The sequence below is a fragment of the Hypomesus nipponensis genome, chromosome 14, assembly GCF_054491055.1.
Source record: "Hypomesus nipponensis isolate SF chromosome 14, ASM5449105v1, whole genome shotgun sequence".
Lineage (NCBI taxonomy): Eukaryota > Metazoa > Chordata > Actinopteri > Osmeriformes > Osmeridae > Hypomesus > Hypomesus nipponensis.
The window spans coordinates 13,196,443-13,212,500 of NC_140374.1; the positions used below are offsets into that span (position 1 = coordinate 13,196,443).

At 50.1% G+C, this 16,058-nt stretch overlaps 1 protein-coding gene across 7 annotated transcripts in view; it reads right to left on the reverse strand.

Moving 5' to 3' along the window:
• ppfibp2b (PPFIA binding protein 2b) overlaps positions 1 to 16,058 on the reverse strand; it is a 52,237-nt gene that overhangs the window by 11,674 nt on the left and 24,505 nt on the right. For 5 of the 7 annotated variants that reach the window (XM_084671221.1, XM_084671222.1, XM_084671218.1 and 2 more), the window contains 9 exons: positions 15,089 to 15,202; positions 10,645 to 10,779; positions 7,133 to 7,351; positions 5,370 to 5,462; positions 2,917 to 3,028; positions 1,881 to 1,942; positions 1,373 to 1,702; positions 1,051 to 1,118; positions 690 to 764 (listed from right to left, as the gene is read on the reverse strand). In XM_084671221.1, coding sequence (XP_084527347.1) covers positions 690 to 764; positions 1,051 to 1,118; positions 1,373 to 1,702; positions 1,881 to 1,942; positions 2,917 to 3,028; positions 5,370 to 5,462; positions 7,133 to 7,351; positions 10,645 to 10,779; positions 15,089 to 15,202 — 1,208 coding nt within the window. Of the gene's footprint in view, positions 1 to 689; positions 765 to 1,050; positions 1,119 to 1,372; positions 1,703 to 1,880; positions 1,943 to 2,916; positions 3,029 to 4,776; positions 4,906 to 5,369; positions 5,463 to 7,132; positions 7,352 to 10,644; positions 10,780 to 15,088; positions 15,203 to 16,058 lie in introns of all 7 variants that reach the window. The other 2 variants (XM_084671225.1, XM_084671223.1) reach the window with 2 other exon arrangements.

Below are 16,058 nucleotides of genomic sequence, written 5' to 3' on the forward strand. Positions count from 1 at the left end.
TGCTGATGGACGGGGCAGGGGGGGGGAGGGGGTTCCTCCAAAAACTAAAGGGAGACTGCCGTTGGAATGAGAGGGAGAAAACTGGCGGAGAAAACTGGCGGAAAAACTGCGAATATCGCTAATTTTAAAAAACGTACAATGTAGTGAAGGCGGCAGGCGTGTGTTGCAAAGGCGGACGCCTTAACAGCAAAGTGCTGTGGGAAACCCTGGTGTACAGAACAAGGAGGGTGGGTGTGTGCGTGTGTGTTTGCGTGTGTGTGTGTGTGAGAGAGGTGGGGACATTGCAGTGACAGGAATGACACCACTCTCTAATCCACCCTCCCCTCCCACCCCATCGTCCCTAATTAACACTGAGAACAAAGAAAGGGCCTTGCCCGCCTCTCTGCCTCCCTCTCTGCTTGCCCGCCTCTCTGCCTCCCTCTCTGCTTGCCCGCCTCTCTGCCTCCCTCTCTGCCTGCCTCTCTGCCTCCCTCCCTCTCTGCCTGCCTCTCTGCCTCCCTCTGCCTGCCTCTCTGCCTCCCTCTGCCTGCCTCTCTGCCTCCCTCCCTCTCTGCCTGCCTCTCTGCCTCCCTCTGCCTGCCTCTCTGCCTCCCTCTGAGTGCCTCTCTGCTTCCCTCCCTCTCTGCCTGCCTCCCTCACTGCCTCCCTCCCTCACTGCCTGTCTCTCTGCCTGTCTCTCATCCACCTACCAGGCCGTACTGTGGTAGCCTCCATCTCCAGGGGAAACCAGGGACATCTCCATGGAGGTCTGGAAACTTCGACAGCTAGGAGAGAGGGGGTGGGGGAGACAGAGGGACAGACAGGGAGACAGCAGGATAGAGAGAGAGGATGTTTAGCTGTGTAATGTGCATTTACACTCATTCACCCTTTTTTGTCCCCAAAGAGTCTCATTTACAGACAGACCGCAACAACAAAAAAAACTTGGGGAAATCAACTTCTGCTTCACAACTCTCTCTCTCTCTCTCTCTCTCTCTCTCTCTCTCTCTCTCTCTCTCTCTCTGTGTTCATGCACCTGTGTGAGTGTGTTTGTGTGTGTGGGGTAGCTTGTACCTGGAATCCAGCTCTCTCTGGAAGGAAGGCGGAGACACGAAGAGAGGAGACGAACCTCGGGAGGACATCTGCACAAGAGATAGCTTTATACACACTGTACAAACACACACACACACACCTCACACTTCACACTCACCTCACACTCCACACACGTCTCACACTTCACACACACCTCCAATATATGCCTCTCACACCCTGAGCAATCAGAATCAATTCAGTCACAGGACTTGGCATCTCCAAGCTCACGTTGAACAAATAAGTGTGTGCATTACATTTGGAAATCTAGTTCATGTTGAAATCAAGTTAACAGCGAGAGAGTCACCTCGGTCCTGATGACGTCACAGTGGGCCTTGTGTGTGAGTGCCCGCAGCACCAGGCTCCTGCTCAGTTCCTCCTCGCTGCTGCCAGAGAGCATCCTCTCCTCCGCCTGGGTCAGGGCCAAGGCCCTCTCACCCCCCTGGGTCAGGGCCAGGGTCCTCTCACCCCCCTGGGTTAGGGCCAGGGTCCTCTCACCCCCCTGGGTCAGGGCCAAGGTCCTCTCACCCCCCTGGTTCAGGGCCAGGGTCCTCTCACCTCCCTGGGTCAGAGCCAGAACCTCCTTCATCTTCCTGTACTGGCCTAGTAGTACTGTCAGCTCCTCTATATGGCGGTCCTGATGCCCACACACACACACAAACACATACATTTATGTCCATATTCAGACACAAAAAAGGTATGGCATAAACACAATGTACTTAGACATGTTCAAGTATCACTGTTGGCTTCAGACAAAAACGTTCCTTTTCAGGTTATCCAGGAGAGTGCCAACTGTAAGATGCTGGAGGACGTACCTTCTCTTCATTGGATGCTAACAAAGATTCCATCCCCATTTTCAACCTATGGAATTCTTGGTCTAGAACAGAGAACAGGATATGGTCAAGTTTTACACACCAACATATTTTAGGAATAAACGTCTGAAAGACACACACACACACACACACACATGCACAGAGAACGGGAGCCAACAGAGGTTTGGCACAGCTCTCTTTCTGCTCTCTCAACGTTCTGCCCACCCTCCTCTAACCCCCCCCCCCCCTCTTCCTCTGCAGCTGTAGGGTCTGACAGACTAGGTGTGACAGACATGACATGATGTCAGAGTAAATTAGAGGAGAACAGACACAGTCACACAGACACCACAGACAGCAGCACAACATGCCGGCTAGTTATCTGGCAGTGGTTCCCATTGCTACGGGAGCAAACTCTTAGCCTTGGACAGTATGAAATGCACGCTAGCAAGTTAGCTAGCAAGCCTCAGTCCATACCTTAGCCATGCTCATTGGGGAAATACTCTTTATCCACACAGCACGGCAATGTGTGTCTCTCGCTAAGAAGCTAGTTCCCTGACAACAATCTCCGGAGTTAACATTCGCCTCATAGATATCTGAAATGTGATCAGTGCTGTGCTCCAGATGCAGTCTTACATTTGTCAAGCAGCTGTCTGTACATCTCCTCTACAGCAGGGGGCAGCATTAGGAGACAAGAGTGAAGGACGGATGGGGTTGTTAGTGTTAGTGTCCAACTTCTACCTTTCAATATTTCACTCAGGCAGCGCTGTCAAGCTGTTCTCGTTCAGTTAGTGGCTTCTAGGTTTTTAGGAAGGGTAAAAACCTCCACTGATCCGCGTCCAGTCCAAGATGCGGGGGACGCAGGATTCATTATACATGGGTGAGACGAGTCTCACACACTGTGTGTCTCCCCAACGCTTTGTTAAGAAAGCTACATGAAACGATCGCATCCTCAGTTCTTCAACACAAGCTGTCCCTGTCCCACGTTTGAAAACAAACCTACGGCCCCGGTGAGATGACTGAGGAGACGGAGTCCACTGACCTTTGTCGGAGGTGTCGTGGCTGGACGAGGGCCTGCTCAGCAGCTGGCTCTGTAAACTCTGAATCTCAGTGTCCTTGGAGGCCAGGAGCTGCTGCAGGTCGGATATTTCTGCCTGCAGACATGAGCAGTCGAGATGGTACACGTTCGCTCAACTGATTACCGTACAATAGTATTAGCCAGCCAACATATTTGGGGGGCAACACTTAACATTAAGTCTGTATTACCTACCATGGGACCACATAGCAATGCACAGAGTAACAACAGTATATGTATATAGGAGTTGCTATGTGATTAAATGCTAATATTAGCGGCAGGGCTGTGACAAATCTTATTTCCGGAAGGCTCTACCGCGTTTAGCATGGTATAGTCAAATTCCATACCCGAAGGCCGAATTCATACCAGTATATTTCTATACTGTTCATACTGTCAACCGCTAGTTACCGCTAGCGGTATAGGTCTACACAAAAGTGTAAGAAGGCATGATGAAGGGGAGGGGTGTAAGGGGTAAGTGAATGTTGTACAGGGTCAGTTGAAGGTTGAGTGTCCAAAACAAGATTACTGTCAACATCCACTTACCCCTGGAAAGCCCAACCTCCCCCATACCAAGTTTAACGTGTACAGCTAAGCCAGAGCCACAGCGAGCCATTAATGGAAAGGGTTGCCCATTTCCCCATTTTTGCTAATCATCTGTTACTTGTAATCTTATCTGCTGCTAATCTGTGTTAGCGAGCGTCTGTGAATGGCTGTCACGGCAAGCAGCGTGGAAGCCACACAGAGGAGACGGGGACCCGCAGAGATCAGGCCACGACACGCCACACTCGCCGCAACGCCCCGTCGTAAAACACCCAGCAGACGGCATGCACATCACAACAACAGAGGAATCTCACTGAACCAATAGGCGAGCAGAGTCATTTGTCACAGCGCCTCGGTTTTACGAGACTGCGGGTGTTGAACTTGGTCAGAACGCGCATAAACACACACACACACACACGCACACATACATATACAGTACACACATGCACACAGGCACACACACATATACAGTACACGCTCACAGACAAACACCAAAACCACCCATATCCTGCAGATGCACATCGCAAATGAGTTCTCGAGACTCCAAGATATATCCAAGCAGAGGAGGGGCCGATGTGTAAGATATCCAACAGATATGTGCAACATCAAAAAGGCAGACATATGTGAGAGTGGGCGTTCCCTCTCTGGCTCCTGTAAACGAGGTCTTCCATTAGCTAACAGGAAGCCAGTGAGGCGTGGAGAGAGGCTGCTGTTCTGCAGGCGGGAGCAGGAGGGCCGAGATGTCAGATCATGTCTACATCAAAAACACCACTCGCTCCGTCTCTTATTTATTTTGCTCTCTCTCTTCTTCATCTCTCCTCTTTCCATCTCTCTTTCTGCCCCCCCTCCCCTCCTCTTTCTCTCTCCTCTACCAGTGTAAACAACAGCGTAAACAAACAAAGACGCCATTAAGAGTGGTCTTCTTAACGGCAACATAGTGGGATCTCTGTTCAAAAAGGACTACAGATATGCCCCGGTCAGGGGACAAACCTTATTGGTCGAATGAGATTCCACAACCACAAGATCAACGTGGGGGAGGAAGAAGAGGAGGAGGAAGAGAGAGCAACAAGTGGGAAAGGAGGAGCGGGGAAAAGAGGAGGAAAAGGAGTAGAGGAAAGTGCAAGGAAAGCTACGAGAAAGAATGGAGAGGAGACGGCGGGAGAGGAGGGAGGGAAAGGGGTGTGAGGAAGAGGAGGAGAAACAGGAGGATGAAGATGGAGAGGAGGAGGGAAACGGAGGAAGAGGAGGAGGAGGAGGAGGGGGAAGGGGAAGAGGAGGAAGAGGCACCTGTGCGGCCCGCCATCGTTCCTCCCAGTGCTGCTTCTCTACCTGCGTGTGCTCCACTGTCAGCTTCAGGCTAGACAGCTTGGTCATGAGAGACTGGTAGCACACGTGGAGAGAGTAGGAGATAGACAGCTGGCAGAGTAGACGGAGGAGGGGAGAGGGAGGGAGAGAGGGAGGGGGGGAGAGAAACCGAGTGAAAGCCAGAAAAAGAGAGAAAGTGCACGGGAGAGACACGGAGAGAGAGAGAGAGAAAACGAAAGAGGATCGAGGAATGAAAGGAAGAAAAAAGGAAAAAGTGAAAGAGAGACTGCTGAAGAGAGAAAGCCAGAAATGTGCACAGCAAGCTGCATACAAACAGAAGAAGAAGATAACAATTAAACATAAAATTGGTACAGCAATGTTTCCAGAGGAAACGGAAAATGTTAATAAAATAAAACAAACGGTAACTAACAAGGTTTTTCATTTGGTCACATTCACCGAGCTCCTGTGAATGGAGCTCCGTGGAACGCCACAGAGAGTTAGTGAGCAGAGAAACAGATGGGGCAGAGGAGAAGGGAGGGTGGAGAACTGGGCTGTCCCGTTTGCCTCGGAGATACCTTGGTCGCCTTCAGTTTCCTCTCGTACTGGGTCTTCTCTCCCTCCAGCTCGTCCACTTTGCCCTTCAGCTGCCGGAGCTCCTGCAGCAAGCCCTGTCCACACAGGGAACACAGCACACCGACATCTTAGCGAGTCACGAGCCGCCACCCTTCGCTAAGGGCTGAGCGTGACCGACCAGCCCAAGCCACAAACACCACACTGCTCTCTGCTTCCTCCACACCACAGCGTGACAGCATCCCAGAACCACTAGAAACCATGAATGAGAGCAGTCAGGAATCATTTCCGTGTTACACGCAACAGGTGATTGAGATACAGGTGTGCTATTAGGAGGGGGTGGGGGGGGTTCAAACAAGGAGTCCAGAACAGCCACCACAACCGTGCGGTTATAGACACACGACAAGCCCAACCCCGCGTGCCAAGAACGGTCATATCCACCTTCAACCTAGAGTAGCATCTCCACAAGAGAAGGGAAGAGGAAGGGGGCAGCCAGCCTGGGTGGAGTTAGTAAGGTAAACCACAGAAAAAACGCAGGAACCCATGATATTGTGGTTGCTGTCATGCACGCACACCACACCAGTAGAAGGAATATCACGACCTGGAGTCATAGACACCCCAAAACAGAGACCACACAACAACCACCACATCTAGGTCGACATATGTTTACCAACACTCAGAAATACTAGGGGTGTAGCTTCGAGTGACTGACTGGTGGGCAGCATTTGCACTGTCTGGTCAGATCTGGTTGGTTCCAGGCTACATCCAGTGCACCTCAAGTATTTGAAAGTATTTGATAGTCGATTGTGACCAAAGTTTGAATCCTATGGATTGCCGCTTGTGAATACTGTACAATAGAAGGCAAGTGGGGAAAACTGAAAGGGAAGATGTTAGTCAGAGTCTGCTCTTCCTGTGGGAGCTGAAATGGTCTGTCTCCACCAACGGTATGACCAGTCAATGTTCTGGAGATACTATACTTTCATGCCGTAGCAGAAGAAACTGGACTGGAGAATGAGAAAGTCCCGGTCTGCTGTAGGTCAGAGAGTTTATTTTTACACTGAAACGAGTGCTCATTTAGCAGACGCTTTTTATCCAAAGCACAGTTCTGAAGGGGATTACACAGAAAACCAGGCTGATGGATACCATCCTTAGAGTAAAGTGGACTGCCTTTTGCATTCATCGACCTGCTTTCCTGTATACAAGCTGTGTATTATCTCTGTGTTTTCTCTGTGTTCACATGAAGGTGCTCTTTCCTCTACTTTGCTCCTCTAAAAGACTTCGCACTGAAAACGATTTCAGGGTCTTTGAATGTATGCATTCTACTCGAGTGCTGTTTCCTGTCTGATGTTGCTCTCTCTCCACTGGCTGACTGAAACATGCATACAAACTCCAGAACCTGGATAAGAAGACACATCGTTGGTAGAGATAGACCTTTTCTTTTTCCACTTTCCTGAAAGCCCCTGTAGCGTGAATAACGGTGACCCCTCCTCCCGACTCCCTTTGGTTCAGACACCGGTAAAGACATGAGAAAACCGCTTCACCTGGCCATCTGATAGGCCAGGTAGAAACCTCATCCTTATCCAATCCCATCCAGTCCTGTCAGATCTACAATACAACTGGGGAGGTAGGGGCAGGCCGCAGACCGTGTCCCAATATGTGTCCTTGTCTACATTGTGGGTTTATCTCCAGGGTAAACATCAGAGCCTAGACCCGGACACATCTCAGGAGCCGTTCTGTTCGGGACAAGATGCAGGGTGAGTCTTCCTACATGCTCTCCTCCACAGCGGCAGCAGTCGTCCAGGTCCCAGGCCCCCAGGCCCGTGTCCGAGCCCCCCAAGCCCACGTCAGGGCTCTGGTCGTGAGCCTGGCGGGCCGCCATCTCCCCTTGAGCCTCCTCGAGGGCTCGCTTCTCCTGGATGCGAGTGTTGATCTCCTCCTGAAACCTACACATCTCCTCCTGGAGGTCACTAATCAGGTTCACTACGCACTGGAGGACACAGAGGGAGGGAGGAACAGGACGGACAAAAAAAGGAGAGATGGAAAGAAAGTAAGAGAGAAAGAATCAAAAACATGTTTGCTGGTTTAGAGATGACGTACACAAAAGGGAATAAGGAAATGGAGTGCAGAGACACAGGGAGAAAGGGTATGGGGAACAAGGGAACAAAATAAAGAACATAAAGAAAAAGGACATGGAGAACAGTTTACGAGGAAAAATACAAGTCTCAAAATAGGGTTGAGGGATCCGAACGTCCACACTGCTGAGAAGATCCACTCTGCTGTGAGGATAAAATGTTTGTTTTTTTATACAAAGAGAAGATTCAGAATGGAGAAATACAAGGTTACGCTAGATGTAACGGCTGTTCTCTTTTATCGTAGCATGAAATATGAATCTTCACACCAGGAGCAGAGTATGGGTTAGGATTAGAGGTGTGCAGGTCCAGCTAGCTTCAGATAGGATCTATGTGACTAATCTTAGACACACTGACAGAAACCCTCTGACAGTAGACAGAGGAAGCTGTCATACGATAGGTCAAGAGGATGATAAGACACACGCAGCCCAACTATATATAACCTCGACATGCTCAAAGCTGTGCATTGAGTGACTGTGTATGTGTTGGCGTACGAGAGTGTGTATATCCACAGGTGTGTTTGTGGTCGAGCTTGTCCGCGTGTGTCTGTGGCTGTGTGTGTATCCGCATGTGTTTGTGGTTGTGATTGAGCGCATGTTTGTGTGTGTGAAGGAGATAAAGTGAGAGCGTGCGCGTGGCATGTGTGCGCGGTTGGCAGCCTGAGGGCCTGGTTTCCGCGGTGAAAGTGTTTGCACTTGAGGAATGCCCAAAGCAATTTACAGCCCTTCTGCCTGTCGGTGTGGGGCCCAGCAGCTGTCCCCTCTGGGACGCAGCCTGTTGACGAAACAAATGTGCCCCTGGTCTCAGTTACCACGGCAGCCAGCAGCCGCAAAGCGACACAACCGGACGTTATAGATTTATGGGGGAGAAGGCTGGAAGGATTGACCTCCAAGACTGTGTGCTTTACTTGACAGACTGAGAACTCTCTCAATTTCATTGTCTCTCACAAACTCACACACAGTGGGTAAATATCACTTACCGACTTACCAAGGCAACACTGCATAATTATGTAGAGCGTCATGAGTCCATTTGCTCATTTTATTGCTACGTTTCAGAACTTATTCAATTCATGTTTAGTTTTCTGTCACAGCCGTGACAGTCATGGCTGATTGTTGTGCTACGGGGGAAGGTTTGGATTCCGTAAAACATCGACGATTTTCACTTCAAGCTACTTCTTAAAAAAGGCTCATAAATAACAAATACACAAACTCTATTCATAAACAGTATGTGTGTGTGAAACCGGAGCGAGAGAGGCAGTGAGAGAGGTTGTGCATGTGTCCTGTATGGGTCCCGTATGTGTCCTGTAAATGTACCATTTCCTGATTTTCCTGAAGATGTCTGATTGCTCGTCTGAACGTGCAGACGGGTGGTTCTGTGTTGTGCCGTGTCTCGTCCATCCATCTGTCTGTCAGCGCCTCTCTCCATCTCCCTCAACCCTTTCCCCTCCCCTCAGCCGCTCTCCCCTCCCCTTAACCCCTCTCCTTCTCTCTCTTCCAACCCCCTCATTTCCTGTCCAGTTTATCAGTCTGGTGCCTGTGGGGGTTACCCTGCCTGGCTCTGTCCACAGCACTTAATCATGTTTATCCAAACAAGACCATATCTAGGGCTTCAATGGGGAAGTGGGGACTGTGGCAGCTATTTCTACAATGGCCACACATACACACACACACACACAGCCAAGGTCACGGGTGCATCACTCCCCTCCCCTTCCTCAGTGTCTTGCAGTGCCATTGCAGAATGAAACAGCTGGACGTGACAATTAGCAAAGCAATACAAAGGCCTTACTGAGGTGCTGTTCAACTGGAACAGACTAGGCTGGTTTGGTCTGGACTGGATTGTGTGTGTTTGTGTTTGTTCCTGTGTACTGTGTATGTTAGTGGTGCTGTTAACTGTGTGTGTGTGTGTGAGTGTGTAAGAGTGTTGCTGTGCACAGTGTGTGTGTATGTGTGTGTGTGTGTTCATAGTAATAGAACTCTGCCCAGTCCTTGGAGAGGGATGTAGACATGACAGGGTGGAGGCCAGCAAGCAAACACACAGAACTTTCGTAAACACAGGAAGTGACATCAATAAGCTGTACAGGAAGTGTTACAGGGTAACTAATGAAGCATGGTTGAGGGCTGGGACTATGCGTCAGTATGTGTGTGTGTGTGTGTGTGTGTGTATTATTTGTGGTTGTGTGTGTGTGTGTGTGTGTGAGGGGGGGGGGCACTCAAGTTCAAGTGTTTAATTGAGTGTGAAGATACTTTTCATCCCACTCATGTTTCTCTTTAAACTGACAGCACTGACTGTTTGAGACACACACACACACACACACACACACACACACACACACACACACACACCCATACAGCATCTGGACCACATCAAGCACACATTCCACCAATCACATTCTTCCGCTGGTATCTATCTACAAGATAGCATGCAGAACAGGTGACATCACACAGCAGGAAGCAGAGAAAACCACTTCGAACACCAGGCCCTCACATGCCAGTGAGGTGACAATTTAGATACATCCAGGACAAGAATACAAGTTAGTTTCTCAACAAGGTCATTTCAGTGGCCACAGGTGTGATTCCAGAGTATCAGGACCACTATACACCCAGACCTGCTTGACTCCAACAGGAGCAAAAACACAGATGATTCGAAGTGGACAAAAGCTTCCTTGTGCTTGACTTTTGGGAGTCACATACCCCCACTCCTTAAAAGGTTGTTCTGTTCCTAACAGATTTAGACAATGTTCTGTGGGAACCCAGTCCACATGGTTACTACATTCCAATCTCACACACACACACACACACACACACACACACAAACACACATAGGTTTGTTTTTCTCTCCTAGTGGGGCCCAGCTATTCACTCCCATTCAAAATAGTGTTATCTCTAACCACTAACACCTAATGCAAACCCTAACACTAAATCTAAACCTAAAACCCCCTTAAAAACGCATTTGAAGTTATGGGCCCCACCAAAAGGGCACCAAAGGTCAAGTTTTTTTTAATGTTTAACTATACTTGTGAGGACATTTGGTCCCTAAAAGGCTAGTTAAACAAGACCACACACACACACACACACACACACACACACACACACACACACACACACACACACACACAGAGCTCCATCCTTTCCTGTGTGCTGTGGAAGCATACCTCTGCCTTGTTGTGGCTGACGTCGCAGGCTGGCTGGTGGTTCTGCTCGTCGTTCACCAGCTGCAGCTTCAGGTAGGACACCTCGTCCATCAGGTCCAGCTTCTGGCTCTCCAACGACGTTCTGCTCAGAAGCTCCTGCAGGCCCAGAGTCACAACAGCACAATGAGATACGGACACACACCTACCCCAGGTACGCACGCACCCACGCACACACACAGGTGACAAACTGAGACAGATTGACAGGTGGGCAGACAGACAGCGATAGAGAGAGTGTGAGACAGAGATAGAGACAGAGAGAGAGACAGCGAGAGAGATAGAGAGATAGAGAGAAAGACGAGGGGGGAGACAGTCAGAGAGACAGACAGACAGACAAAGAGAGACAGACAGACAGACAGAAAGAGAGACAGACAGAGAAACACACCAGCGTGACAGTGCAGTGAGGAGTCAGTGGGTGTCTGCAGTGCATACACTGTCCCCCCGATCAACCGACCAGCCTAGGACACCAGGCCCCACATGGCTAAATATACATACACACACACACACACACACGCACGCACACACACACAGCTCTATTTACAGTGCACTACCTCTGTCTCAGACATGAGGGATTAAAGTGTCAGAGAGAGAGAGAGAGAGAGACAGAGATATAGAGAGAAAGGGAGAGAGAAGAGAAAGGGAGGGTGAGAAAAGGGAGAGATAGTGTCTCATCCTACTATGACCATCACTAGACAGACTTTTGCTCTACACGCTGAATTTTCCCACCACCTTTAATCACTGCACATTCCAGCTCCTCCTAAACTGTTAGAAAACACTGCATAACATCCTATGGTTACTCAACAAATACATGTTTGCATGTGAAATTGAGTCTGGAGTGTATTGGTGAATAATAAAGTGCATTGTTAGATCCCCTTAATCACTGTTTGTTTAGTCAATGGAAATTGTTAAAATGTTCTTCTTTCCACAGAAGCATACAATATTATCCTTCTAAGATGCTGTTCTGTTGCAAGTTGTCGCTTGTGTTCCAGTGTCTGTATTACTGTAAAATCTGAAAATCGAATTAAGGTTATTGAACACTTGACATTGTGTTTTCAAGTCAGTCCATCGTGTAGTTTTGGGTGTTTGTGACTTAGGACCCTGTAGGGAATCAAAGCCACAACCTCAATATTGCTAACACCACAGTCCGCCAACTAGAGTCAGAGAGTGAGATCATAAGGGAAACACAGGTTCCCCTGGCCCAGACAGACGGACAGTAAACCATATAATCGCTAAGGCTCAAGGAAAAATAAATCTGTTAAATAAGTTAAGGCAGCCCAGTGACATTTGCAACGAGACACCAGAGGGAGTCTAAGAAGGATCAAGGCAGCATTTGGAGCCCAAATGAAGCGTCCTTCCAGGGTGGGCATGCAGACTGGTCGACCTAAGCTACTTTAAATCCCCTCTCTGAACTAATTAAGAGCGGAGACAAATGCTCACGTCTCTACTGCTGGTCCATAGAGCCAGCTGGATGGGGCTGGGCTGGGCTGCGCTGGGGAAGAAGGTCAAGGCTGGGCTGAGGAGGCTGGGCTATGGTCTAGTCCAGGCTGGTTGGGATACGGAACAGGGTCTAGTCTAGTCTGGCTGGGCTGTGGCATAGGGTCTAGTCTAGGCTGGCTGGACTAAGGCAGAGGGCCTAGATTTGGCTGGGGCCCACTGGGGCAGAGAGTCTGACACATGTTCCCTCTGATAATCTGGTCTTCCACATGGGACACACACTCCCTCTGGTTCAGCCAGTCATGGCCCCTGGGGGGCCCTCTATTCAGGCCAGGCTGAGGCCCCTGGTCGACACAGAGAGCAGGCTCTCCCCCACAGAGCCAAGGGGGGGGGGCCTCAGGGCCGCCAGTCACCACGTGGACACGCCAGTTACCGTGGTGACACAGCGAGGCTGTGCGGAAGGACAATCCTAATTAGCGGTGATTCTAGCGTGTGGCCCACAGCGCTGACACTAACTGTTTCACGCCCGAATGGCGACTAATAATGTGCGTGTGTGTGCGTGCGAATGGGTGTGTGTGTGGATGTTTAAATGTGTGTCTGTGTGTGTGTGTGTGTAAGAGAGCGTATGTGTGTATTTACGTGTGTTTACGTTTGTGTGTGCGAGCATGTGTATGTATATTCGTGTGTGTGTGTGTGCTATGACGGGCAGAATGGAAGAAAACCGCTCTCACGTGGCTATGTGACGCTGCTTGTAAGATTCTCTCCGCCCTCTTAGACCCGTATACCTGTAACAGTACTGGTTTATTTTCCTTCCCTGCGGCCCAGCTCAAGCAGCTATCTCCTCCATGGCAGGCCGCGAGGAGAGGAGAGGAGAGGCAAACACTGAAACAGTTCTCTCTAATCGCCAAGTCAGCCTGACCAGATTCCATGTAGAATAGACTGGCTCCACACTGTTCACACATAGACAACAGCCCGTCTATAGAGCCCAGTCTAATAGGCTCTGTGGTATTGACACACACACACACGCACACAAGAGCATGCACACCAACACACGCATGCACCCACACACGCATCAATCAAGTGCCGTGTCTGTCAGCTGATTGAAAACGTAACAACCTGAGCGTGACACGTGTCGTGGTGAAGAAAGTCTTCCCATGTGTTAGGGCCCTAAAGCAAGGTTTTGCCTGTTGGGGGCCCAGATTGTGGTAGGGGTCCAAAATCGGTCATGTCTCTGTGTTAGGGGCCCATATAGGGTGCCACCCTCTGTCAGGGGCCCAGAAAGGGTCTTCAGATGGGGGGTCTCTAAGCTCCTTGTGTGACGAGAGGCTGGGGCCAGAGAGAGAAGTCCTCCAGTCTCATCCGGTGTTTCATATCAACAAAAGGAGTGTGACATTTAAAGATGATGAAGTGGATGAACCTCAACAACAGGATTGTGTTTTTTGGGAACCTCTTGACATTTGAAGGACTGAGAATGTGGCCGAGGCAAGAATCCAGGAGTGGAACTGAGGACTGGTTGAGAACCCTGATAGAGAGTGTGATTTCATTCATGTAATTGGGTTGTTCTATGGTCCAGAACGTAGGCACTCACACACACACACACACACACAGTCTCAGCTGCCTCTTCTTCAACTTGACGTTCAGAGCATTGTTAGAGCTTGACAGGGTCACACACACACACACACACACACACACACACACACACACACATTGTGACACAGTGTCTAACTTCCTAACAGCATCTCATCCACTACAGTAGTATGCCCTATGCTGGGTAAGGAATGTTTGACTGGGTTCTATTTGTGTTATGTTTCTATATGTGTGCTGTTCTATGCCCAGACAGACTGGGTTATAATTACAGCAGGTTTACAGTGTGCTGGTGTGTAGATCAGAAAAACACCAGAGCCGAGACATGGAGACATGCTGTGTTCAGAGAGTGACCTTGTGACAGGGGTAGTCACAAGGTCACTGTGACTGGGGTAGTAGGACCATGTGACTGGGGTAGTAGGACCATGTGACTGGGGTAGAAGGACCACTCGTTCATTCTGCGTCTTAGTCTTCTTAGCTCTCCTTCTCCTCTCTTCATCCTCCTTATTCTCACTAAGTGTTAAAAAGTGCAGTAGGAGAGGAAACTTTGACAGGTAGTTGACTTTGACGACTTCCCTCCCTCCCTCCCTCCCTCCCTCCCCTCCTCCCTCCCTCCCTCCCTCCCTCCCTCCCTCCCTCCCTCCCTCCCTCCCTCCCTCCCTCCCTCCCTCCCTCCCTCCCTCCCTCCCTCCCTCCCTCCCTCCCTCCCTCCCTCCCTCCCTCCCTCCCTCCCTCCCTCCCTCTCTTGCCCTCCCCCCCCCCTCTCTCTCTGCTGTTGAAGGCCGATGACATTGTGTAATCTCCGTAGATGAGTCACAGGAAAAATACACTAAAACAGGCTTGTTTTACAGTAAATGACGGCACTGACTCAAATGTAACCTGGAATCGATCTCACCAGTAGAACAGAACTTGTACTTGAATGTGACAGCACTCCTTGTTCAGACACAAACTGGAATCCACAGTTCCAGTTCTAACAGGATTTCTGTCTAAAACAGGTTGAGGTCAACCTGTTGACCGCAGCATAGCACTTAGCTGTTTAAGCATGCGGCGCTGTGGTACTGTGGCATGGCAGCCACAGATAGTTTTATGGTATGGTGGTGTGGTGTACTGTTGCCATGACAGTAATATCATAGTGTGGTGGATGGCATAGTATTGCCATTGTAACTGCATTATGTATGGTAGATGGGGAAGTGTAGTCATGACGTAAGTGTTATGGGGTAGCATGGTCATGGCAACAGTATAACGCAATGATGGGTGGTGTAGTGTTGCCATGGTGACAAAAGGATGGTACGATGGATGGGGTAGCGTGGTCGCGGTGACAGTATCATAGGATGGCGGGTGGTGTCGTCACGGTGACAGTGTGATGGGATTGCGCCTGGCGTGGTCGCACCTGTTGCAGCATCTCCTCGGTGGACAGCAGCTTGTGGTGGTGCTCCTCCAGAGACGTCTCCAGGTCTCTGATCTTCTCTCCCTGAGCCTCCACCTGGTCTGTCAGCACACTCACCTGAGGGACGACAACACACAGAGGTCACACAGGGGCTCTCACACGCACGCGGGTCTCTCAGTCTCTCACACGCACGCGCTGGTCTCTCTGTCTCTCACACACACACAGACACACATACGCTGGTCTCTCTGTCTCTCACACGCACACGCTGGTCTCTCTGTCTCTCACACACACACAGACACACATACGCTGGTCTCTCTGTCCCTCACACGCACGCGCTGGTCTCTCTGTCTCTCACACACACACAGACACACGTACGCTGGTCTCTCTGTCCCTCACACGCACGCTGGTCTCTCTGTCTCTCACACGCACACAGACACACATACGCTGGTCTCTCTGTCCCTCACACGCACGCTGGTCTCTCTGTCTCTCACACACACACAGACACACATACGCTGGTCTCTCTGTCCCTCACACGCACGCTGGTCTCTCAGTCTCTCACACGCACGCTGGTCTCTCTGTTTCTCACACGCACGCTGGTCTCTCTGTCTCTCACACACACACAGACACACATACGCTGGTCTCTCTGTCCCTCACACACACGCTGGTCTCTCAGTCTCTCACACGCACGCTGGTCTCTCTGTCTCTCACACATACGCTGGTCTCTCTGTCTCTCACACACACGCTGGTCTCTCAGTCTCTCTCTCACACACTGGTCTCTGTGTCTCACACATACACACACGTTGGTCTCTCTCCCTCTCACACGCACACACAATGGTATCTCTCTCTCTCTCATACACACTCTCACACACACACACACACACTGGTCTCTCTCACTCCCTCTAACACACATCCACACACACACTGGTCACACACACATTTGGTCAGTCATTATCACGCTCGTCAGCAAACTACT